This window comes from Protopterus annectens, chromosome 11.part0 (assembly GCF_019279795.1).
Source record: "Protopterus annectens isolate FY-2018-M chromosome 11.part0, PAN1.0, whole genome shotgun sequence".
Lineage (NCBI taxonomy): Eukaryota > Metazoa > Chordata > Ceratodontiformes > Protopteridae > Protopterus > Protopterus annectens.
The window spans coordinates 306,607,481-306,632,256 of record NC_056745.1 but is presented as its reverse complement, the minus strand read 5'-3'; the positions used below and the strand labels follow the sequence as shown (position 1 = coordinate 306,632,256).

Sequence of the window (24,776 nt, the reverse complement as noted above, 5' to 3'; positions counted from 1 at the left end):
AGCCATGGCATAAGCTGTTAAGTAAAGAGCTTAATGGGTTAAGCGTAAGGCAGAATAGCAACAGTGACAGAGAGTCACCCTGGAATATCGCCCTTTGAATTTTTATCCCTGGGATAATAATCTGTCCTTTATCGTGTCTTAATTGCAAAGTGGTCTGCCATTGCTTCATGGTCACTGTAATGTAATCGATAGTGTAGGGTGTATCTTATAAATTTTTAAGCACTCTTTCATCCATGAATGTGGGATACTATCAAATGCTTTTTTGTAGTCAATCCATGCCATGCTTAGATTCCTCCCCTTTTTAAAGTTCTCCACTATGACTTTATTTAACAACAAATGATCCTTTGTTCCATATGACTTTCTTCTATTGCCCTGTTGTTCTATTGCCATAATTGAGTTTTCTTCTAAATGACTATAAACTCTGTCAGCCTTAATTCCCGTGTATAGTTTATACATCATCGGAAGGCAAATTATTGGTCTATAATTTTTAGGGTAGCTTGCAGGTTCACTCTTAAGTAGGAACATTGTTTTTCCTGTTGTTAGCCAGGCTGGTGTCTGTTCAGGGTGTGCATATAAATAGTTCTTACTTATGGCAAAGTCCTCGTGCAAAGATGTTAATACTTTTAACCAGAAGTTATGTACTGCATCTGGGCCTGGGGTTTTCCAATTAGAGGCTTTTCTTAACTTTGTTTTAATCTCTCTGGCTGTTACTTCATCCCCTTTCATATCCTGTACCTTTAAACTTCTTATTCTTTCTTATATTTATTTTATCCATACAGCATCTTTGTTATACTCCACGGGATCTTCATAGATACGTCTCCTAAATCCATTTCCTCTTTTTTTGGCAATCTTTCAATTCCTTTTACCTTGTTTCCCAATTCTCTATAAAACTGTTTTGTGTCATCAATAAATTGCTTATTTTGTACTTTTTTCTACCTGTGCTGAAATTTTACATTACCATTCTACAGTATGAATATATGTATTTCCCGCATGATTTTAGAGCTACCAGAACTGTATAGACTTATAATTGTTGATGTAAATATTCTATATACCTTTTTTGTAGTTGTTTGTTATTTCTGAGATATGTGTGGAGTCTGCATGTCCTCCCTGAGTTCGAGTGATATTTAAAGACATGCAGGTAGGTGCATGTGTGAATGGGTGTGCCTTCTTTGAAGTTTGGGTGTCGGGCTGGCAACGCGGAACCGTAAAAATCCACTGCCAATCATTAGCGGAATGAGTTCCGCTGTGGCGACCCCTAACCAGGAAAAGCCGAAAGACATAACTGTTTTTTATTTTTCTGAGAACTCTTTGAAATTCACTTGTTAATATAAGTGTAGTGTAATGGAACAATTCTCCCTGGGCCCCTGCTGTAAATGGGCTCTGCCCAGTCAGACTTTCCTGGTCAACAAAGACAAATAAATAAATGAGGTCTTAACATCATATATACATTATACTGCACTTCTATCTCCATAAGTAGAATTACTTGTAAAACCTAGCTGTTTGTATTTTGATCCCTGTCTGGGGCTTTAGTCTTGTAGTTTCATTTTCAGTTGTGGCAAAACTGTGAACTGCTGCCAGATTAGAGCCTTCTTTAGTAATTTAGTACTGTATTTTTTCCAAAGTTGAATTAGTTATAAAAAGAAGATGTTTGTATTTTGAACCCTGTCTTGGGCTTTAGTCTTCTAGTTTCATTTGCAGTTGTGGCCTCATTTAGTCATTTATTACTGCATTTGTTCCATAAATAGCATTACTGGTAAATTTCTACATAGTCTGGTACCTTATTCTGTGGTGGTATTACAGTAGTAGCAATACTGTGAATTATGTACCAAAACTGGTGCTTCAGTGGTTTTACAGCTGTTTATATTCTTGATTTGATTCTAGAGTCTTATATTTTACTTATGTGTTATCTGCTTAAAGTTGCATTCTAGCGCCTTTCTGTTTACTTTGTACTAGTATTCCCCTGATCTTTGAGTTTGCCCCATCTCCCACTGAGACATTATACTAAAGTTTCTGAAATTCTTACCTACCTGGTGTCATTAACCTGTAGCCAGAGTCACACAGCTAAATCTCCAATGGTGGTTTTAACTAATTGAAATCCTCTGTGGCTAGTCTGCTTCTTGTAGCTTGAATTTTTCTCTAATACTCCCACCATTTTCTTGATGTGGTTTTAAAAGACTGTGTCTGTGGCCATCTCCCTTATGGTAATCTGACGTCCAAATCACCTCCCTCTCCTCTTTCATTGCTATTGTCTGTTGTGTAAGCTATGCAAGTACTTTTCTCACCCATTGTTTTCCATATATCAATAATACTGAGTGCCCACCTAGAAAACCATATTGTTGTTGAGTAAACCTTACTCACTACAAATTGTGTCTTACTAATTTTCCCAATGCTCCCATCTGCTTGGCACCATCATTACACTCAGAGAGGGTCCTGAACTAATCTTGCTCCATCCTTGGCAGATAAGAGATTTATTTTATTGTTTTGTACTACAGTTAACTGTTTTAGAATACTACTACTTTATTTTTGTTTTATTTGTTGATTTTGCACTTTAAGTCATTTTAAAGGTCTTCAATATTTGAAACTGTCCTATCCAGGTAGTTTAAGTTGTTTTGTGGTAGCATTACACTCTCAAGCAATCTTTTTTGGTGTTTTTACTTTATAAAGACAGCGATATTTCCTCTAGTGGAAGAAGGTGGTTGTTTGGTCTGAATGAGTTAGGAAACCCATAAGGAAGCTGTAAGTTTAGTTGTTTTACTGGCTAGAATGCTTATAAGCCAGTTTCCTGTGTTTTAAGTGTCTGTGTAAATTCTGCACATTTGCATGCCCAGTGCTCATCATGGACCTCTGCTTAGTAGTGCCCTGTATAGATGCAGACAATTAGAAACCAAATTTTCCCTATAAAACAACATTTGAAACTATAGCAGTAACTCAACAAGTGTAGAGCAGCTACTTTTAGCATTGAGTAGCACAGACCAGCTAGTTAGTGTGTTGAGTACTCCCACTTGAATTTAGTATTATATAGCCCAGTCTAGTCTTTAGTCCCAAAAACACCTTTAGTCAACTCCCTATTAACCCCTTGTGCACTGTACCCTAGTAGCTCACCCTATAAAGGACCTAACAGCATGGATATCAAGACAATGTAATAATTGTCTAATGTTCACTGGCAATCATTTAATCCTCAAAGAAACAAATACAGTATGCAAGAGATGTATATACACAATGTCTGTGGAGACAAAACTCTCACATACAAACACTCATAATAACAAACACTCATAATAACTATCTGGATGTCAGAGACACACCCACCACACATAGTGCACATCCCACACACAGCCACAACCAGTGCAGCATCAACTACCAAGCCTGTAGGGCAAGCCAATAGACTAGCCTGGGCTAGAGGCATAGGGGGCACCATTGTACGAAATACTGATACTCCATTCACCAGGCTGAACAATGACAAAATAATGGTCAGTTGCTTATCAGGGGCCAGCATCTGCCAAGTTATGTGTGCACTCAAGCCACTGCATCACAGGTACCAGTATGATTTAGTCATAGTCCATGTAATGTAGATGTAAATAACCTGAGATGTACTTCCTTAGACTACATGAAGAGAGAGCTCTCAGACTATGTGTCATAGGCCGATATGTGCCTAGTATTGATCAGCATTCTACTGTCACCTAGGATGATGTCACAATGTGAACAGAAGATGGTTGACTTTAATAATTGGCTTAGTTTTTTGTGTCATTCTAAGGGGATACAATTTTTGTCACTCTGGGGAGACATGGTTATTAAACCACATTACTCTGCCAAAAAATGTTCTGCACCTACCCCTTCTAGGCTTTCTAATACTTGCCAAAATATTGTCTTCATTTTCCTCCCCCATAGAGCATTTTTAGGCAATGCCAAATTGACAAACCTTCCAACATAAAAAAATCTACCCAAGGATGTCTAAAGGTGATACTGCTCAATGTCAGGAGTCTAAATAAAAAGCTCCACTCCCTCCAAGGTCTCTACACTTTGGAGAATGCAGATATCTGTGCAGTTAATGAGACCAGGTTTAAAGCCATAGAGCATACCCTGACAGTGCAAGGTTTAGTGTCTTCCACACATTTAGGCCAGCAGATGCTCAGACAGGGACTAAAGGTGAAGGTGTCTCAAGCTACCTCAGCAGTAAGGATACTTCTAGGTTGGTTAAACCAGATGATGCACTAGTGTTCCTCTGCACCCAGAATACCATATACAAAGTTCTATACCATATCCTAACAAGTTATAGATCACTCTCTATGTCCCATGAATACCATAGCAAATACTTAGACCTATTTGAGACACTTGTTATTCAACAATATACCATAGTCATGTGGGACTTTAATTATCCCTTTGTAAACTGGGAATCCTACACAACCTGAAATTTACAGGCCCCAAGACTCCTAGCCTTTGTAATCAGGAGTACTCTGGACCAGTTAGTGCATATGTCTACTAGATGTACAATCATATTAGACCTGGTGCTCAAAAATATGGGAGAATGCTCCAGTTTCATGTGCTTTCTGGTAAGGTCACACTACAAAACAGTCTTCTTTGAAATAAAAATCAGTTTTTTAACCCCAGCAAACCCTGTAACAGTTAGAAACCAATCCAAGGCATACTACCTTTTATTTAGTGATAGCCTATCAAAATTCTAAGTCTCTCCAAACCCAGAAAACACGGCAACCTTTGCAGAGTTATTCACAGAAGGTCTGTACAACCATGTCAGTAATTACATAATGGCTGCTGTGCCCAAAATGAACTCAAAAAACAAGCCATCTTGGTGGAATCCAACATTAAATAGGTTGTATAACAAATGAAAAAAGCTATAGCTAAAAGTAGGAAGTGTGACACCAAAAAAAGATAAAAACTCATCAACCTGAATAGACAACTATGAGGACTAATTAAGTCCAACAAAACAAATTTTGAGATAAAGATAGTGACCCAGGTCAAGGACAACCATAATGTCTTCTTTAGCTGTGTCCAAAACCTCAAAGGCAGAATAGTATGCTGAATTGTTGGTAAATGGAGCCATGCTCACAGAACCAGAAGATAAAGTAAATTTTCTGGCTGACAAATTCAGCTGCAGCTTTACCCCTCTCACATTCCTCAGTCACCCCCTGGAAATGCCATCTAACATAACCCTGACAACTGTCAGTTGAGAGCCATTCTTAGATGCACTGTCTAAGGCCAAGAATACAGCTTCAGTAAGCCCTGATAATATTCCCAGGATGCCTCCTAAATAGCCTGAAATATGACCTATCAGGGCCACTGAAGTCATCACTCAACCACAGCCTCCACATAGGCTTCATGTCACATGAATGAAGGACATCAACGGTCATCCCTCTGCACAAGGGCAGATCATCCATGGATTCTGGGAACTACAGACTCATTAGTCTGACTAGTCTCATACGCAAAATCGTAGGAATGATTAACCATGAGATAGGAAACCTTCAGACACTGAACCCAATCCAGTTTGGTTTTGTCAAAGGCAGGTCATGCCTACTGCACCTGGTGAAGTTCTTTGAGAAGGTCACCAAGGCAATGGATGAGGGCAAAATGGTACATACTATCTACCTTGACCTAACTAAGGCATTTGATACAATAACCCACTCAGGCATTATAAACAAACTCATGGAATTAGGCATAAATCCCTATGTAACTCGCTGGATAGGCAGCTGACTCACAGACAGGACCCAGGAAGTTAGGGTTTGGTATCTATTTTTCAGAAGTCAAGGCCAGTTTCAAGAGTCTGTGGTTTACCAAGTTTACTGATTATTATAAGCTAGAAGCAAACATATAAGCCTTCCCAAGATAATAACATCTTACAGGAAGGTCTAACACAGAGAAATGACTGGTGCCAAAGCCGTGGCTTAAAACTCAGTGGCAATAAATGTATAATAGTACCTCTAAGGAAGCTGGTCAAGCAGGAGAACTACCTCATTGATAAAACACCCCTAAAAGTAGACACAGTATTTAGGGATTTGGGGGCTCATGTAAATAGTAACCTAGCTTTCAACCAACATGTGTCTAAGGTGCTAAAGTATAAGTAAGGGCATGGCATCTAGATCCAGGGAAATCATCATGCCAGTGTACATAGACCTCATCAGACCCATCACTGAGTATAATGTCTCCTTCGGTATGTACAGTGGATATAAAAAGTTTACACACCCCTGTTAAAATCCTAGGCTTTTGTGTTATAAAAAAAATGAGACCACAATAAATCATTTAAAAAAATTTTCCACCTTTAATGTGACCTATAACCTGTAGAATTCAATTGAAAAACAAACAAATGCGTTAGGGGAAAAGAATACAAAATAATATAAAAAATAAAAAAACATACAATAAGCTGGTTGCATAAGTGTGCACACCCTTAAGCTAATACTTTGTTGAAGCACCTTTTGATTTAATTACAGCATTCGGTCTTCTTGGGTAGGAGTCTATCAGCATTGCACATCTTGACTTGGCAATATTTGTCCACTCTTTCTTGCAAAAGCACTCCAAATCTGTAAGATTGCAAGGGCATATCTTGTGCACAGCCCTCTTCTGGTCACCCCACAGATTTTCTATTGGATTCAGGTCTGGACTCTGTCTGGGCCATTCCAAAGCTTTAATTTTCTTCGGGTGAAGCTATTCTTTTGTTGATTTGCATTTATGCTTGGGGCCATTGTCATGTTGAAAGGTGAAATTCCTCTTCATTTTCAGCTTTCTAGCAGATGCCTGAAGGCTTTGGGCCAAAAGTGACTGGTATTTCGAACTGTTCATAATTCCCTCCACCTTGACTAAAGCCCCAGTTCCAGCTGAAGAAAAGCAACCCCAAAGTATGATACTGCCACCACCATGTTCTTTTGGTGATGCAAAGTGTTGTTTTTGTGCCAAACATACATTTTAGAATTGTGGCCAAAAAGTTCAACCTTGGTCTTAGCAGACCATAACAAATTTTTCCACATGCTTTTGGGAGACTTGATGTATTGTTTTTCAAATCTTACCCAGGCCTGGATGTTTTTCTGTGTAAGAAAAGTCTTGCAACCCTACCCAATAGCCCAGACATATGGAGAATATGGGAGATTGCTGTCACATGTAGAACACAACCAGTACTTGCTAGAAATTCCCGCAGCTCCTTCAGTGTTGCTATAGGTCTCTTGGCAGCCTCCCTGACCATTTTTTGTCTTGTTTTTTTAACAATTTTGGAGGGACGTCCAGTTCTTTGCAACATTACTGTTGTCCCATATTTTCTCAATTTTTTGATGACTGTCTTCCCTGTGTTCCATGGTATATCAAATGCTGTGGGCATTTTTGGTATCCTTCTCCTGACTGATACCTTTCAACAATGAGATCCCTTTGATGCTTTGTAAGTTCTCTGCAAACCATGGCTTTTGCTGTAGCAGGCAACTCAGTAAATGTCAGGAAAATCCTACTAGGGCAGCTGAACTTTATTTGAGGTTAATCAGAGTCTCTTTAATTGATGGCAGGTGTGTACCCAAGAAGATTGAATCATCATCTTCTTTCGGCTGTTCCCATTAGGGGTCGCCACAGTGGATCTTCTGTTTCCATTTCTTCCTGTCCTCTGCATAATGCTCTTTCACACCAACCGTCTGCATGTCCTCTTTCACCACATCCATAAACCTTATCTTAGGCCTTCCTCTTTACCTCTTACCTGGCAGCTCCATCCTTAGCATCCTTTTCCCAATATAACCAGCATCCCTCCTCAGCACATGTCCAAACCAACACAATCTCGTCTCTCTGGCTTTGTCTCCAAACTGTCCAACCTGAGCTGACCCTCTAATATACTGATTCCTAATCCTGTCCATCCTAGTCACACCCAGTGCAAATCTTAACATCTTTAACTCTGCCACATCCAGCTCTGACTCCTGCCTTTTTGTCAATGCCACCGTCTCCAACCCATATAACATAGCTGGTCTCACTACCCTCTTGTAGACCTTCCCTTTCACTCTTACAGGTACCAGTCTGTCACAAATCACTCCTGACACTCTTCTCCACCCACTCCACCCTGCCTGCACTCTCTTCTTCACCTCTCTTCCAGACTCACTATTACTCTGAACTGTTGATCCCAAGTACTTAAACTCATCCACCTTCACCACCTCTACTCCTTGTATCCTCACCATTCCTCTATCCTCCCTCACATTTGCACACATATATTCTGTTTTAGCCCTGCTGACCTCCATTCCTCTCCTCTCTAAAGCATATTTCCACCTCTCCAGGGTCTCCTCAACCTGGTCTCTACTCTCACTACATATCACAATGTCATCTGCAAACATCATATTCAACCCAAGAACATTGAATGCTATAATTAAATCAAAAGGTGCTTCAACAAAGTATTAGTTTAAGGGTGTACACACTTATGCAACCAGCTTATTGTACATTTTTTATTTTTTATATGTTTTCCCCTAAAAGATTTGTTTGTTTTTCAATTGAATTGTACAGGTTATAGGTCACAATAAAGGTGGGAAAGGTTTTGAAATGATTTATTGTGGTCTCATTTTTTTATATAAAAAACTGGCATTTTAAAAGGGGTGTGTAAACTTTTTATATCCACTGTAGCTAATCAGGCATATGCAATAACTGGAATGTCCACAGAGGTTTCTCCCAAAATGAATACAAGGTATAAACACAATGTCCTATGCACATTACTCCAAAAACCTGTCTCTATATTCTGTTTTGTACAGACTGCTGAGAAGTAATTTATACCTGGCATACAAGGCATCCTTACAACCCTCTCTGATGGACCTTTTGCATAACCACATAATGAATAACACCAGAACTACTTGATCTAAGGATTTAAACTTTGCTTGCAACTTAAATAAGACATGTTGGATTAACAGGTATATATCTCAGAGTATCCCTATTCTCTGGAATAGTCTTCCCATCCATGTAAATCAGAGCCCTTCCCTAATTGCATTCGAGTGCAACCTGGAGCAGTGGATGGGAAATAGGAACTTCACCCCTCATAAGACATCAGTGTCTTTGATGGACAGAGGTAGCCATTAAATCATACCTTAACTCCTTAAAATAACCCCTAAGGCACAATAACTTGTGGGATACATTTGGGTTGCATGGTTACGCTTATAAAGAGCCCAGTGCCTGTTAGCCTAGTATATACCTATGAATCTATGAACACTTGAAGTTGATATCTATACTTTTTCCCAGTAAGGAATTTCATGGTGAGCAAACAAACAAAAGGAAAGGTCCAGGGCATAAAAATCTGCCTAGTCGGAAATACAAGAACCAAACCCCAAAAAGACAGGCTCAAATCACCACAGGAAAAACTTTCATTCGCAAGCTTTTACAGCAATGATTCTTCAGATTAAAAAACAGAAAACAGCCTCCATCTGGTTTATATAACCTTCAAAAACCACATGACTTTAAATACAGTTACTCATTGGTCATCCTGATTTCAGCTGCCTCAACTTCAAAATATGGATATTTTATGGGATGTAATGCCAATTATAGACATGTTTATTACAATTTTAAGATGGAAGAAAAGCACCACAAAGCATAATTATGAATGATGAAATTATAATCAAAACAACTAACAAAGGAGGGGCTGTTGTAGTAATGGGGAAACATTTTTATTTGGATAGGGCAAATAATTTGCTATCTGATAATGAAACCTACAAACTTCTTAATAGAATAAGAGTTGATAGAATTATTAAAGTACTAAATGCTTGGGTATATGGTAAACACCTATATCTTCAGTGGGATGAAGCAGTGATGTGGGATAGTCTTTATGGAGTTTTGATAGAATTTTGTGGTACAAGGACAGCAATGAGTGACGTCCACTGATGTAGACATAAACCACAGTGCACTTCAGTGAGTTTTATGGTTCAATATATTCCTTCAGACATTTCAGTGATTGGGTATCACTTTTTTACATTATCATCTTAGATTTCCTTGTGCCATAGCTGTGTTCTTATTTAATGAATTGGGACATTGTTATTATGTGGATGTGTCTGAAGAAAATATTTAGATCCACTTACTCAAATACTGTTTTCAGGAAAAATTAGAAAATTATTACCTCAGTAGTTTGTGAGGAGGGAGAGTAAAATTATAAATCTTTAGGGCTTAGGTCCTGAAAATCGATTAAAAAATAATCAGCATTTGACATATTGATTATACTACTTATCTATGTCAGTTTTCAATGTTTTTTACTCAGCTGTATCAATACAGACATTTTTAGACTTCTTCATGAATGTGATGGTTGAAATCATGTCAACATGTTTGCTTCTTTGTTTTTTTTTTTTTCCAGAATTACCTCTTTTTTTTAATGTGAAACAGACTTGAGACCAAATGTTTGGGGAGATGACATCTTCATCTCTTGGTGTGTTGCTTGTCACTTTAGCTGTAGCTGGTAACATTACCGTGTGTGACATCACTGATTGTCTGTGCCATACTGAGGTCTTTCATACCCAGCATGCAATACTACACAACTGCACAATCATTCACCTGGCACATTTCAAATAATCAAATTTTCCATTTCCTTAATAGTCTAGACATTCTTTTCTGCACAACCGTAACCAGCTTGACTTCTGTTTTCCTGTACGTTCTTCAAAGCTGAGAACCTACAGCCATACCTCTCAACTGTCCAGATATTTGCAGAATATCCAGAGTTTTGCCTCTTATTTTTGGTATGTTTCTCATAAAATTTGCAGTTTTCTGGCAAATCATTGAGCAATGATGTCACTAAATAATATTAATAATGACAGGCATTTGAGTTTCAGACTTCATATCCTTCAGAAAATATAAAATAGTGTAAAATGTCATTCTAACAACTTTCTAAGTTTATAAGAACAATATTTAAAATTTGTACCTATTTTTGGGTCTTTGTACCCCCCCCCCATTATTTTTGGCTTTGTCCAGATGTCTTGCACTGAGAAGTTGAGAGGTATGCCCACAACCTCACTGATGTTGTGTACAATGGGTGAATAATCTTATTGCCTCTAAAAATCTAGTACTCCCGCAGGAAATTCCATTACCCTATCAGACACTGTCACAACCTGTCTGTTTACATAATAAGTCTAGGCACCAGTATAACATAGGTAGTATCACTTTCAGCGAATCTCTCTGGCATAGAATTTCTCAATTATCTAGAATCTCCCAATGTAAGTTAGACAATCAAGAGAAAATGTAGAAACTATATGTTGTGCAGTGTTTGATCTCTCTTTAAGTTTACTGCTCACAGACAAAAACAAACAGTTAAACAGAACAGCAAAGCATATTTGAAGCATATTTTGTTCATTTGCCTTCCATTATTTTGTAAGGCAAAGGGTTCATAAGAGCTGTAATTAATTTACTCATTGTTTTTATCCAGGATTGTTATGATATATTACTGCATTTCACTTCCTTGTCTTTCAAAAGGAAGATGTAAAGTGTAGTACAGCAGCAATTCCATTCTTCCTGGTACTATTTTCTCTATAAATTTAATCTTCAATGGAATTAGTAGGACAGTGGTGTTCCTACATTATGCCTTCGTAATGCAGCTGAGCAGAAGGCAAACACGATTGTGGTCATACATACCCTAATTGAATGCTGCCACATTTTATCACAACTTCATCATCGACAAGATGGTAAGAAATCGTGTTCTACTCCAAAAATACTTCATTAAAATATAGGAGTTTGATGGATAGTTGGGGTAATATTATACTTTACTATTTAGTTTGTAGCAGTAAAATTATGTTTTCATGTATATGTATGCCATGAGATGTTTTTATAATGCTTTTACTGCTCAGTCGTGTGCCGTTTTAATCCTGGCATTAAAACCATAAAGAAAAATCGGTGAAATTTTTTTAAAGTATTATTGATGCATTGCAATAAGTCCATTTAGATTTATATAGCTCATTTCTATGTACATGCTATTTATTTATTTAGTTTATTTATTTATTTATTTACTGACATTTGATTACCAAAAAAGTCAGACTGGGTAGAAACCCACTTTCACTGAAGGCCTGGGCAGAAAAGCTACAAAGTATTACAAAACATTTTACAAACAATAATTTTACAGTCTTAAAAATGGCAGAAAAAAACAAATACAGTTTAAAAAAATTATAGCAAATTAGACATAACTTGAAGACATTGGTTAAGAATAGATACAAGTTACATGACAATGATTTAATAGTTAGAGAAATTTTAGCCGGTTTATAGAGAAATTAAAGGTAAGTTAGTATAATGTAAACAGGAACAGCAATATGAAATGAGAGAAAAGCAGGCCTATGGTATATTTAGAGAAAAAGCTAGGGGGAGAGAAATTGATGGAAGTAAGGAAGTGAATGAAGAAGGGAGAGTAAGGAGGTGTAAGGTATGAGCAGGTACTTCTTCACATTTATGGATAGAGCTTCTTCTGGTGTTGAGCAAGAGCAGATCCAGCTTTTGGCTAGGAAGCCTTTCAGAATTGTTTTGAAGGATGGGAAGGAGAGCCTTGACCTGATGGACAGAGCTAAGCAGTTCCAGGCCTTAACAACATGGTGCAAGTATAGACAATGCTCAGCAGATTTTGATAACTTTGTGGACAGAGAGGAGTTTTTAGTGATTGGGCTGACTGGGAACATAGTTGTGTAGAATGTTATTTAGTGCTGGACAAGGAGATCAATTCTGGATAATTTTATAGTTGATAAGAAGCTGTGTATATGTTAATTGATGGGGTAGTACTAACCAGTTTCGGGTATTTAGTGCTATAAAGTGATGATTTTTAAGGGGATATTTGCTGCAAATTTAGCAACTTTGTGAAGGTTAGTAAGGATGGGAGTTCCATAACGAAGTGTGGGGAGGAGATAATTAGTAGCAAGTGTAGCTTTAGTTGAACTGGTAAGAATGTTTTTGCCACTGTAAAGTATCAATAGTTTTTGGTGAGTTTTTCTTATGCAATTTCATATATGCAGGTCAAATTAAAGATTATCATCCACAATCATCAATAATAATTTGTTATGAGAAGAGACTTCAGTGGTTATATTATCAAAAGAGAGGCTCCAAATTTTGTTTTTTCATGGGAGAGGGAGTTGGGGGAAATCATTACCCTGGTTAATGCCATTTATCAGGTGGTAGATAATGTATATGTGGCCATTTGCAATAAGTCCATTTACAGTTACAGTTACACATTTCTAGTCTCATGTTGTATTGGTTACAACTTCTTGTATTGTGGTACAGGGTATACATATGACCATCTGCAAGAAGAACATTTACAATTACAGTAGAACATTTCTAAGTTCATGTTGTATTGGTTAATACTACTTGCAAGACAATAGAAGGTATATGTTGCTGTTGTTATTGTGTCTTTCGGATTTTCCTGGTTAGGGGTCACCACAGCGGAACTCTGGTCCACTAATGATTGGCAGTAGATTTTTACGTGCCGAGTTGCCAGCCCTGATGCACAACCTTCAACAAAGGTACACCCATTCATGCATGTCTCCACACAGAAGATGCTCTAGCTGAGAATCGAACAGGACAACATCTTACTGTGAGGCGACAACGCTACTGCAGCACCACCACCGCAGTAATGACAATAGAAGGTATATAAATGACCAAATTTTGACAGACTTATAACTGAGTATTACATAGATAAGTTAGAAATAACACATCTTAGTGTTATTACTGGAAACAGCTTCCTGCTGATGAATCAACAACAGAAACCTTGATAGTTGTAACTTCTTCCTGCATCCACAGTTTGTGGAGCTGTAGCCTCCACAGCTCCTCTAGATACATTTTACCTCCAAGGTCAAGCTACATTGGTAATATAGGAAACACTTGATCTATCATAATCAAGTATTTACCTAACTGCAAAGTGACATGACACCACAGATAGTCTATTTAGATAATGAGAGTATGAGAGTGCAGCCCTCACATCTGGAAGCATGAAGGAGAAACAAAGACCCATATAAATATAAATTAAATGGAATTAGCTCATTTTATTTTAAAGGAGTATTTTATGTTACATTGATACAGCTCCATTTTATAATGAGTCTGCAAGCATAAGCTTGCTTTACATCTGCTCTCACTAGTGCAGCTTTTATGACATTTAGAAAATTCATCTTATTTGGATTTATACCATATAAAGTCTATTTCTCTCTCTCTCCCTCTCTCTCTCTCTCTCTACATATATATATATATATATATATATATATATATATATATATATATATATATATATATATATATATATAAATATTTAAAAAGTATATTAACATGTTGAGTCTTATAAATACTCAGCATACTAATATATAACAAATATCACAAAACACAGGAAAATGTTGAGTTTAACAGAATTAGGAGTCAGTCTTTTTGCTTCATATAAATGAAATGGTGTATAAGCAGAACATAAATCTAATCTACAAATATTTAAGTGAAGTTTTGTAAATCTGTCTCTACTGGTAGCCAACATTCTGAAATGAAAATGTGGGTGGTCGACAATATGTCAGCCTTTAGTCTGATGAAAGCATTTGTTTATGTTATTTATTTAATTTCACAATGCATTGTTCTTTGGTGATTATTGTTAGCAAATATTATGCAAAATTGTTGTGCAGTATCAATGTAATCAATTATTGAATTTGTACAGGTTGTATTCTTCCTAAATTGATTTTTGTTCCTGAACAACCTAACTCCAGTATAGTTGATCTCATCCAGATCTGTTGAACAAATTTGTTTGTCCTTCCCCTATGAATTAGCCACACATGGCATAATTTTAGGACCTTTATACGAAAAAAGTATATCCCAAATATATATTTTCACTGCTTGTGGCCCATCTGCTAAATGTTTTATTTACTTTAGACATTTTAAGTAACTAAGTCTATGTGATTTGCAAGAAGTGCACGAATCTTAAATACAATTAAAATAAAACCGTGATGACTGAAAGTCATGAAGATACTTAATAAAATTCTTACCCAGTGTCCTTGTGATTAAAAGATGGATTCCCAGTCCTAATGATTTCACTTCAGGGGCAATGGTCCTACAATAAATAAATAAACAAATAAATCCATCGATCCATCAATCCATCCATCCATCCATACATACATACATAAATACATAAATACATACATAAGGAATTCATTTGTAAAACTGTTTTCTTTAAACATGAACTTTGGATTACAAGGAAAATATAGCAAAACGTATAAAATAAATAAAGTAATTTTTTCAGGAACACACCCTGCAGAGTCACATTCTGAATGCTTAATAATTTTCCATGTTTCTTTCGGGTTATTTCAGACTGTTTTTATCCATTTCTTCTTCATTTACAATTATTTAACAATATATGAATATTTTGCTTATTATTTTATTGTATAGGACTACTAGAGAGGCTGTGCTCATTTAAGTAAATACTCATGTGTGCATAACATTGGTCCATTTCTTTGGGGGATAGGATTCAGAAAAAAATCAGACAGGTACAATGCAGGCCTATAGCATTTTACAGTGTTGCACTGTTGGTACATGAATGCCGTTAATGATAAAGTGATACATCTACAAATGAAGGCACCCAGTGCATCATTGCTCAGAAAATTGGGGCCCTATTTGTACATCTTGATGTACAGTAAGGCAAGATTATTATGCAGTGGGCTTGCATATCAAAGGCATTGTTTCAAAACATTTAATGATTCATAAAGAATTTTAAACAATGGAGCAAGACATTGTATGTGATGGTGCGCCATTTTGTAAGCATTGTATTCTATGTATGAAGTATACATACATACATATACATATATATATGTACACACACACACACACACACACATATATATATACATATATATATATATATATATATATATATATATATATAGATATAGATATATATATATATATATATATATATGCAAATTACACCCAAGAGTACATGATTTGACATGCCAACCCCACTGGATTGTGATACAGTAAGGAACAATTGAAAATGTTAACAGCAGATGATTCTATTAGGTGCATAGCAGGGGATCATCCACAGTTCTGTTTTAAGAATAAATTGAATTTGAAACAACTTGTTTGTAGAGATAATCATATGAATCAGAAGATTGATTCTGCTAAGAGACATGGAATGTTTAAATGTGGCCAATGTACAGCTTGTCCCTATATTACTAGTTCTGGCCATTTGTAGCATCCAGTGACACACAGAATATATAGTCTGAGGGCATTTACTGACTGTGGGACCAAGAATGTTATTTATGTTGTCACTTGTAAGAATTGTCCCACTTTCTACATTGGGAAAACTAACTGTCAACTTAGAACCAGGATGCAAGCACACTTGGGAGACATCAAGAATAGAATTGCCACCAACGCATTGACTAAACATATATGCAATATGATGCCCACAGCTTCTGTTTCATGGTCTTAGAAATAGTCTATTCTAACCTTAGAAAAGGGAATTTAAAAGAATTTACAGAATTTAAAGATGGTAGATGGATAACCAAAATGAGAGCCGACTGAGAACCTGGCTTAAAGGAAGTACTTCCTCTGAAGTCGGTTCTGAGGAAGCATCGGCTCAGGAGATGATTTTGATTAGTTACATCTTCTTATATAATTTCCAATGGTGGATAAGTTAATATGGATCTTGTTAGAAAAATATGTATTAACATATGTGTGCAATGCTTATTTTAAATAAGGGAAGATTAACACGTTTTTATTCTATATGCAGTATTAGTTTTATTTGAAACTGAAAACATGCTTTTCTGAAATTGTGCTTTCTGACACTACAAGATGCACCCTGACCTAGTTTGCTAGCACAGAAAAATACATGTTTATGCCTTGGAAATGTACTGGAAAGCAGGTGATTTTTCTGCTAGGTCAGGAAATTAAAAGAAGAATAATAATAATTTCTGTAGATCCATTCATTATGGACAATAAGCTCTGTTCATGTTAATGAAAAAGTGCACAAGCTGCAAGATAGTTAGATACTATAAACAATGAACTGCTTCAGAAATCTGTACTTGCATTGTGCTTGAATTAGCCATAGTACCTAGACTTGTAACATCACATAGAAAGAAAGTTATAATTGACCTGTGGTCGTCAAGGCCATCCTGTTTACTGAAAAAATCTTTTTTAAACTTTGAAGAGTCAGCTAGAAATGTGAGAAACATCTGTAAAGTAACAGAATTATGAACTGGTGATCTGCTACGTCAATCGTAGTGGGCAATGTCTTGAAAGAAAGGTATAATAACTGTGACACTTCCTGATTTAGCCAGACAAACTCTGTAACTGCATTTTTTGTCTCCTTGCGCAAGAATAAAGATACCTGAACTGAACCTTATGCTTTTGGTCTTTTGAAGTATTTTTCTCTAACATTTTTTTGGTCCTTTGGAGCCAGAAACCCTCGTTTAGCCTGGGATCAGATGGGCCAGGTGGCATGAAACTGCACAGGGAAGATACCACATCGGATCTTCTTCATTGAAAGACCTCCGACTGACTTGTTGTGCAAAAGAGGCCAGTCACTTTTCTGATCTACGACTGAAGGCGGGTTCCATTTGAACAGTGAGTGATCAATTGCTGAGGCTCAGGTAAGGTGAATGTACTTTTTTCTGTTTTAGATCAGGGACTTGATTGTATTTGTTCTGTGAGAATTTTTTAAAAATTCAGGGACAGAAATATTGCTATCTTGTCATAGATTAGGGAAACAGAATGAGTAGGCAGGTAATCTGAAGAGACTGTAAACACTTGGTGGTACCACATTGAAAACAAAAGGGTTACGTAACATTTAAAAGGTTAGAACAAAATGGGTAATACGTGCACAAAAACGAAAAGACCTCAAAGCCCACCATTAACCGAAGACGCAAAATATATGCAATCACAGCGCGCCGGCAATGTCAGATATTATACTAAATGGGTTAACAAATATGAATTTGATGGGAAACTTGAAAGATCCTCGCTTATCAAACTTATTAGACAGTTAAAGGTCGGGTTAAAAAACAGCGTAAATTAGGAGTTCCTCAGGCACACAGGTGGATTGAGGAAGCAAACCGAAGAGAACAAAAGAATAAAAATTCAAAAGCAATGTTTCTAGACAAAGAGGATAATAACTTAGTTATAGCATTGGCCCCTCCGCCCCCTCCAGTTTCGGTTCCCGTACCAGCTCCCTTACCGGAATATGAAGCAAAAGAACAAACTGACCCACCTCCACGATATCCAGTTGTTCCTATAAAACCACTACCGTTTGTTAGAGATCCAATCGAGACTAGGTCTCGAACACGTAATTTAAAAGGGGATATTGAATTATATCAAATGAATGGAAATTCACGGGCTATGAGTGAAGAAGAGATATGCCCACTCATAGAAGTACCAAATCCTCAGGCAGGACAAGAAGGGCAGGACCCAACTCTCTTAGTAGACAGACCGTGGACACCGGAAGACATCCAGAAAGCCACAGAGGGAATTCCCCATCCAAAAGTTAATTTTAGAAAGTTCTTAGAAGACTTACAGGGCATGAGATTAAGTTATCACTTAAACAGAGAGGAAGTAGAAAAAGTAATCAGACAAATAGTAGGTCCAGATTGGCACATGATCAGTGGCAACTGGAATCCCGGTGACGCTGCACTTAGGCCCCTCCCGCATAGCAGCGCAGAACTAGACAACAGAGTGAAAGGTCTGACAGACCGAATTTCTGAGAAATGGAAGCCTAGGGCAGACTGGACTTGCATTAATCAATGCATCCAACAAGAAAGTGAAACTGTTGATAGATATTTTGCCAGATTATTAGAATGTTTTAACAATCACTGTGGAATGCAGGTGCCTGAAGACCAGACACAAGATTCCCCATATGAGCAGCAGTTAAAGAATGCATTTTTGAAAGGCAGTATTGCACCCATAACTAGTTTCATTACTAAACATATGGTAGACCATCGTACAAGCAGATTACAATCACTGCTTGAATATGCTAGACATGCCGAAAGGCATTTTAACAACAAAAAGAAAAAGAAAGCCCAAATATTTGCTGTGGAAGATGGAGAAGTTTATTTAGTACAGTCCGGACAAAAGGGCAAAAAGAATGCCTAGGGAAACAAACAATCTGATCAGCGATCAGAGGACTTTGAAGGGCGAAAGAAAAGAGGTGAGTGCTTCAAATGCGGGAAAAAGAGACACTTGGCAAGGGATTGCAGGAAAAATAAGAAGGCAGCAGTGGAAGACAAAAACAATGAGGGTGAGGACTGACTATATGAAAGTCAGGAATCACTAGATAGGAATAATAGAGAAAAGACAAATGACAATGTGATAGAAGGAACAGAGAATGTGATAATAGAGGAAGTGCAGGAAGCTACCGATAGTGAAGAAAACAAAATATTAGACCTAGCCTTACTGAGCTTAGAGCTCTACCTAGCTGACACAAAACCAGAAGTGACACTCCTAGTAGAAGGGAGGGAAGTCAAATTATTGTGCGATTCAGGGGCATCACGAACCCTGGCACACCCCTCCAAACTACCAGAAAATTCAGAATCACATGACTTTATAATAGTAAAAGCAGCTAATGGACAGCTGTATCGGGAGCCTCTCTCCCATAACATTACAATAACAGATCCTGTTTCAGGATTAACCCAGAAAAGCAAAATTGTTGTTTCTGCAAAATACCCAGTGAACCTTTTGGGCAGAAATCTTATGCAACTATTAGGCATAGCAGTAGTTCCAACCATGCAGGGTATGGAAGCACAATGACAAACTAATACTTTTGCAGTGCAAACGGAAGGTGAGTCATTTTACTGGTACAGCCAGGACTTAGTTACGACTGGTCCTGGCGCAGTAACTGAAGAGTTAATGAATGTAGCTATCAGTAAGTTCCCCTTCCTTTGCATTGACATACAACACCTGTTGCACTGTATTCTGTATTATTGTAATACACCAGGACCTGACAAAGAATATGAACAAGAATTGTTTAAAAATCATGCAAACAGATTAGTACTGTGTAATTTGTACTGGGACATGAAAGGGAACAGTGTAGTTAGCTGTTCATTACCCCAGGAGTTCTTTTCACTTTACAAATCGAATCTAATACCGCATGTTAGTTTAACTAAAGAGAAAGATTTAAAATGGATAGACCTAGGAGAAAAAATCACAAAATGGGAAAAACAGACAGAATCAGAACTGTCAGAACAGGGAATACAAAGACAGAAACTGAACTGGATAACACAAACACATCCAGCTGTACACTTGCAGTCCAACAAAGACAGCTGAGAAGCCCTCTTATTAGAAGAGGAAGAAAAAGCTTTGTTAGACATACCAGAAACTCTCTGGTCAACAGGAAAGTCAGATGTAGGACTAATTCGCACAGCAGGACCAGTTACTATCACGCCAAAGTCAGCATTTAGACCACAAAAGAGACAGTACCCCTTGAGAAAAGATGCAGAGGCAGGTATTAAACCTATCATAGCAGCTTTGCTTAAGAAGGGAATACTGGTGGAATCTCACGATTCGTCATGTAACACACCCTTATTCCCAGTTAGAAAAGCAAATGGAGAATGGCGTATGGTCCAAGATTTACAAGCTATAAATGACGCAGTAATACCAAGAGCACCTACGGTGCCAGATCCACATACCTTGTTGAATGATTTAAAACCTCAACAGAAGTATTTTTCTGTGGTAGATATCAGTAATGCGTTCTTTTCGATACCGATACACCCTGACAGCCAGTATTGGTTTGCATTTACATTTCAAGGGAAGTAGTATACATATACACAACTACCACAGGGCTATAGTGAAAGCCCAACGATATTCTCACAAGAGATGGCAAGTAATTTAGTGGGATTTATCCCACCGAGAGGTAGTCAAATTTTACTTTATGTTGATGACATCCTGCTGGCCGCCCCTACCCAGCAAGATTGTAAGGAAGATACTATAGCATTATTAAAATTCCTAGCTATTGAAGGACACAAAGTAAGCAAAAATAAATTGCAGCTTTGGAGAAAACAAGTGAAATACCTTGGATATGTAATATCCAAAGATGGCAGAACATTAGATGAAGACAGAAAAGTAGCGATCTTACAAGCACCTAAACCCACAACCAAGAAGGAAATGATGTCCTTCCTGGGTATGACTAATTTTTGTCGAAGCTGGATCCCAAACTATGCTTTGGAATCTGCACCTTTAACTGACCTGATTTTTAAGAAGCCTATGGCAGCACAAGATTTAATACAATGGACACCAGAAGCAGAATTAACTTTCTGCAAACTGAAACAATTGATAGCATCATCATTAGTTTTAGGATTACCAAATTATCACAAACGTTTTTTCCAAACTGTAGATTGCAAGCAAGGTTATATGACATCAGTATTGACTCAACAGCATGGGGACAAACAACGCCCCATTGCTTGTTATTCATCACAACTGGACCCAGTGGCGCGGTCTCTACCCCACTGTGTACAAGCAGTAGTTGCAGCTGCAATGGCAGTGCAGGCTTCAGCCTCAGTAGTGTTATTCCACCCTCTCACATTGAGAGTGCCTCATGCAGTCGCAATCATTTTACTGCAAGAAAAAGTAGCAAATCTTTCCCCTGCTAGGCATCTTTCTTGTATGACTATATTGCTGAGCCAACGTCACATGACAATTGAACGATGTACTACTTTGAATCCGTCTACCTTGCTCCCAACTCCTGTGGATGGCACACCCCATAACTGCCTGCAGGTAATTGAGCAAAAGACACTGCCTAGAAAAGACCTCACGGATGTTCCCTTGGATGATGCCGAGGTGACATATTACGTGGATGGCTCATGCAAAAGGAGTCCTACAGGACAGAACCTAACAGGTTATGCAGTAGTTTCTGATACTGAGATTGTAGAAACGAAACCTCTACCACATAACTTATCTGCACAAGCAGCAGAGTTGATTGCCTTGACACAGGCATGTACCTTAGCAAAGGGTAAAAGCGTAAACATTTTTACAGACAGCCAGTATGCTTTTTCTACTGTACATGTTTTTGCACAACAGTGGAAAAATCGAGGAATGGTGACATCTACTGGCAAACCGATTAACCATGCACAGTTTATTTTAGATTTGTTAGATTCTATTCAGTTGCCTCAGAAAGAAGCTATTTGTAAATGCATAGCTCATACAAAACAAGATAGGATTTCAAAAGGCAATGCAAGAGCTGACACAGCTGCAAAGCAAGCAGCATCAGAAGCATTTCTTTTGAACGAGGAATTACAACCTTCTTGGATTTTAGACTTAGAAATATTGAAAACAATGCAGACACTTACTACACAAGCTGAAAAACAAAAGTGGAAAAAATGAGGAGCAATTTTCAAGGAAGGGCTGTACATCTCCAAGGAGGGAAAACTGATATTACCGTCTAATTTATTTAGATATGCAGCTTTGTTGACTCATGGGCAGAGCCATGTCTCAACAGGGGGGATGGTACAGTTAGTGAATCAGGTATTCGCTACATATGGGTTTACAAACTACACTAAAAAATTTTGCCTGTCATGTCACACTTGTAATAAACATCATGCACAAGGGGCGTTAAAGCCCAAGCAAGGGAGTTTCCCTTCACCTCCGTATCCGTTTCATACTATCTGTATGGATTTCATAGAATTGAATAAATGTGAAAACAAAAAGTACTGCCTTGTCATTGTGGATATGTTCTCCAAATGGGTGGAGGCCTTTCCGACTAGTAAACCAGATGCAGCCACTGTTGCAAAGACCCTAGTTAAAGAAATTATTCCTAGATTTGGCATACCGGAAAGGATCTACAGTGACAATGGTACACATTTCGTTAACCAAACTATACAACAGCTAAGTCAGTATTTTGGGATTTCTTTAAAACATCACTGTGCATATCACCCTCAATCTGCAGGGTTAGTAGAGAGGCACACTGGAGTTTTAAAGAATAAGCTTAAGAAACTTATAGTAGAAACACAAAAGAACTGGGTGTACTGTTTGCCCCTGGCACTGTTGAGCATGAGAACTGTTCCGAATGTAAAAGGACTGACACCTTTCAAAAAGATTTTCGGAAGAGCTTATTATATACCTCAATGGAAACCTCTCATGCCTGCAGACCAGGAAGCAGATTGGACACTTGCAGAGCATATGAGGAGTATGCTGAATAACAAACATCTTTTACAGTTTAATTCTGTTTCAGATAAAGACCAAACTGAACCATTTGAAGTAGCAGTAGCCCCAGGCACTTGGTCTTGGTGAAGACAATCAAAAAGAAGAATTGGACGACACCAAAGTGGGAAGGTCCGTATCAAGTACTGCTGAGCACTCCCACAGCAGTCAAGATTGCGGAACGTTCAGCTTGGATACATTTGACACACTGTAAACTAGTCAAAAACTTTGAACTTGATAAAACTCTTGCTAACACAACAGCAGCAGTAAAATGACAAGACCTAGAGACAATAGAAATACTGAACGACTTCAGCAGTATATTCATCAGTGTTGCATAATCATCTTAATAACTGCATTAGTGACAATGTTCTTTCTGCTGTGGCTTTTGCTGTGGCCTTTCTTTTCTTCAGCCACACCAGCCAGACTGAACAAACGTGATTCAACACTCATAGACTGGCATCCGAACTTTAACACTTGCCAAGCAATCAAATATGTGTATGCTGAGACTTTTAATATTTCGAATTGTTGGATTTGCACAGCTATACCAACGGCATACGGGGGATTATTGATGGCTGCTGTCCCCCTAGGAGTCAATGAGACCTGGGAAAACTTGATTTTTGAGACTACACCTGTAAAATCTAGAGACAAAATTGCATTGTTCCTACCTGTTACACAAACAGGAATTGTGTGCTTTTGTAAGAATGACACGATTCAAGAAGGATGGAGTAAATGTAATGTAACGGTTTCTTATAAATGTTACATTAAACCTAAAAATGCTAAAAATGCAGAAACAATTTGTGATGCAGATTATAGCTCATACTTTGAGTCCTTGCATAAAACTGTCAGTGATATACAACATAACCCTGTTCTTTTAAAGCAACTGTCTATTATAGATAAGAAAATGTTTCATGCAGGGAAGGTGTATATCAATACTAAGGTAGAAAACTGTTATTTCATATGTGGGAAAAAGGCATACAAATGGTTGCCTGAGAATTGGTCCGGCAGTTGTTTTTTGGGTTACCTGGTCCCGGCCATACGACACACTGCAGCTTTGCCTCATGGGAGAATTTGAAACGTCAGAGACGTCGCAAAGAAAACTGAAAATCCAATCAAGAAACCTGAGAATCCAGTGGGACAGATCGTAGCAGGTTGGAGAAACCATAACTCTGTGAAAGACAAAAGTAAACTAGCACACATGGACTTAAGTGACACTATCATATCCTGGGCTGGCATAGCCCCTGCATATGGTGCAGTTAAATCAGTTTGGGAACTGAGAAAGCTATCCAAACTTCTCGAGGTCATGAGCAATGCAACTTTTTCTGCTCTTGAATTAATGACTGAAGTGAATGCAATGAGAATTGTGGTGCTTCAAAACCGCATGGCTCTTGACTTCACCCTAGTGGCGAGAGATGGTACACAAAATCAACGATCATTTGGAAGTGATTCAGCAAGTGTCAAATATGACCAGGCCAGGCCCGAACCCACTGACGGACTTTTTCCAGAATTTGTTTGGGGGGTGGGGTTCCATCCTAATGAACATCCTGATTGCCATTTGTGTGGGATTACTTTTGTTAGGAGCATGCATTTGCTGTGGAATTCCCTGCATGAAAAAATTAATCAAAGATTTTATAGACATGTCAGTTTCTGAGACTTCGTATCAAAGTACTGAAATTGAAGAACTGTTGAAAAAGGAAGCACTTTCATAAGTTTAAACTGAATGACTCTCTTAGCTGCAAATC

The 24,776-nt window shown here is 37.8% G+C and overlaps 1 protein-coding gene across 1 annotated transcript in view; it reads right to left on the bottom strand.

Moving 5' to 3' along the window:
- Window positions 1-24,776, bottom strand: part of LOC122815360 (solute carrier organic anion transporter family member 1C1-like) — a 536,466-nt gene that overhangs the window by 125,904 nt on the left and 385,786 nt on the right. Inside the window, exon 13 of the mRNA XM_044087815.1 lies at window positions 14,910-14,974. Coding sequence (XP_043943750.1) covers window positions 14,910-14,974 — 65 coding nt within the window. The remainder of the gene's footprint in view (window positions 1-14,909; window positions 14,975-24,776) is intronic.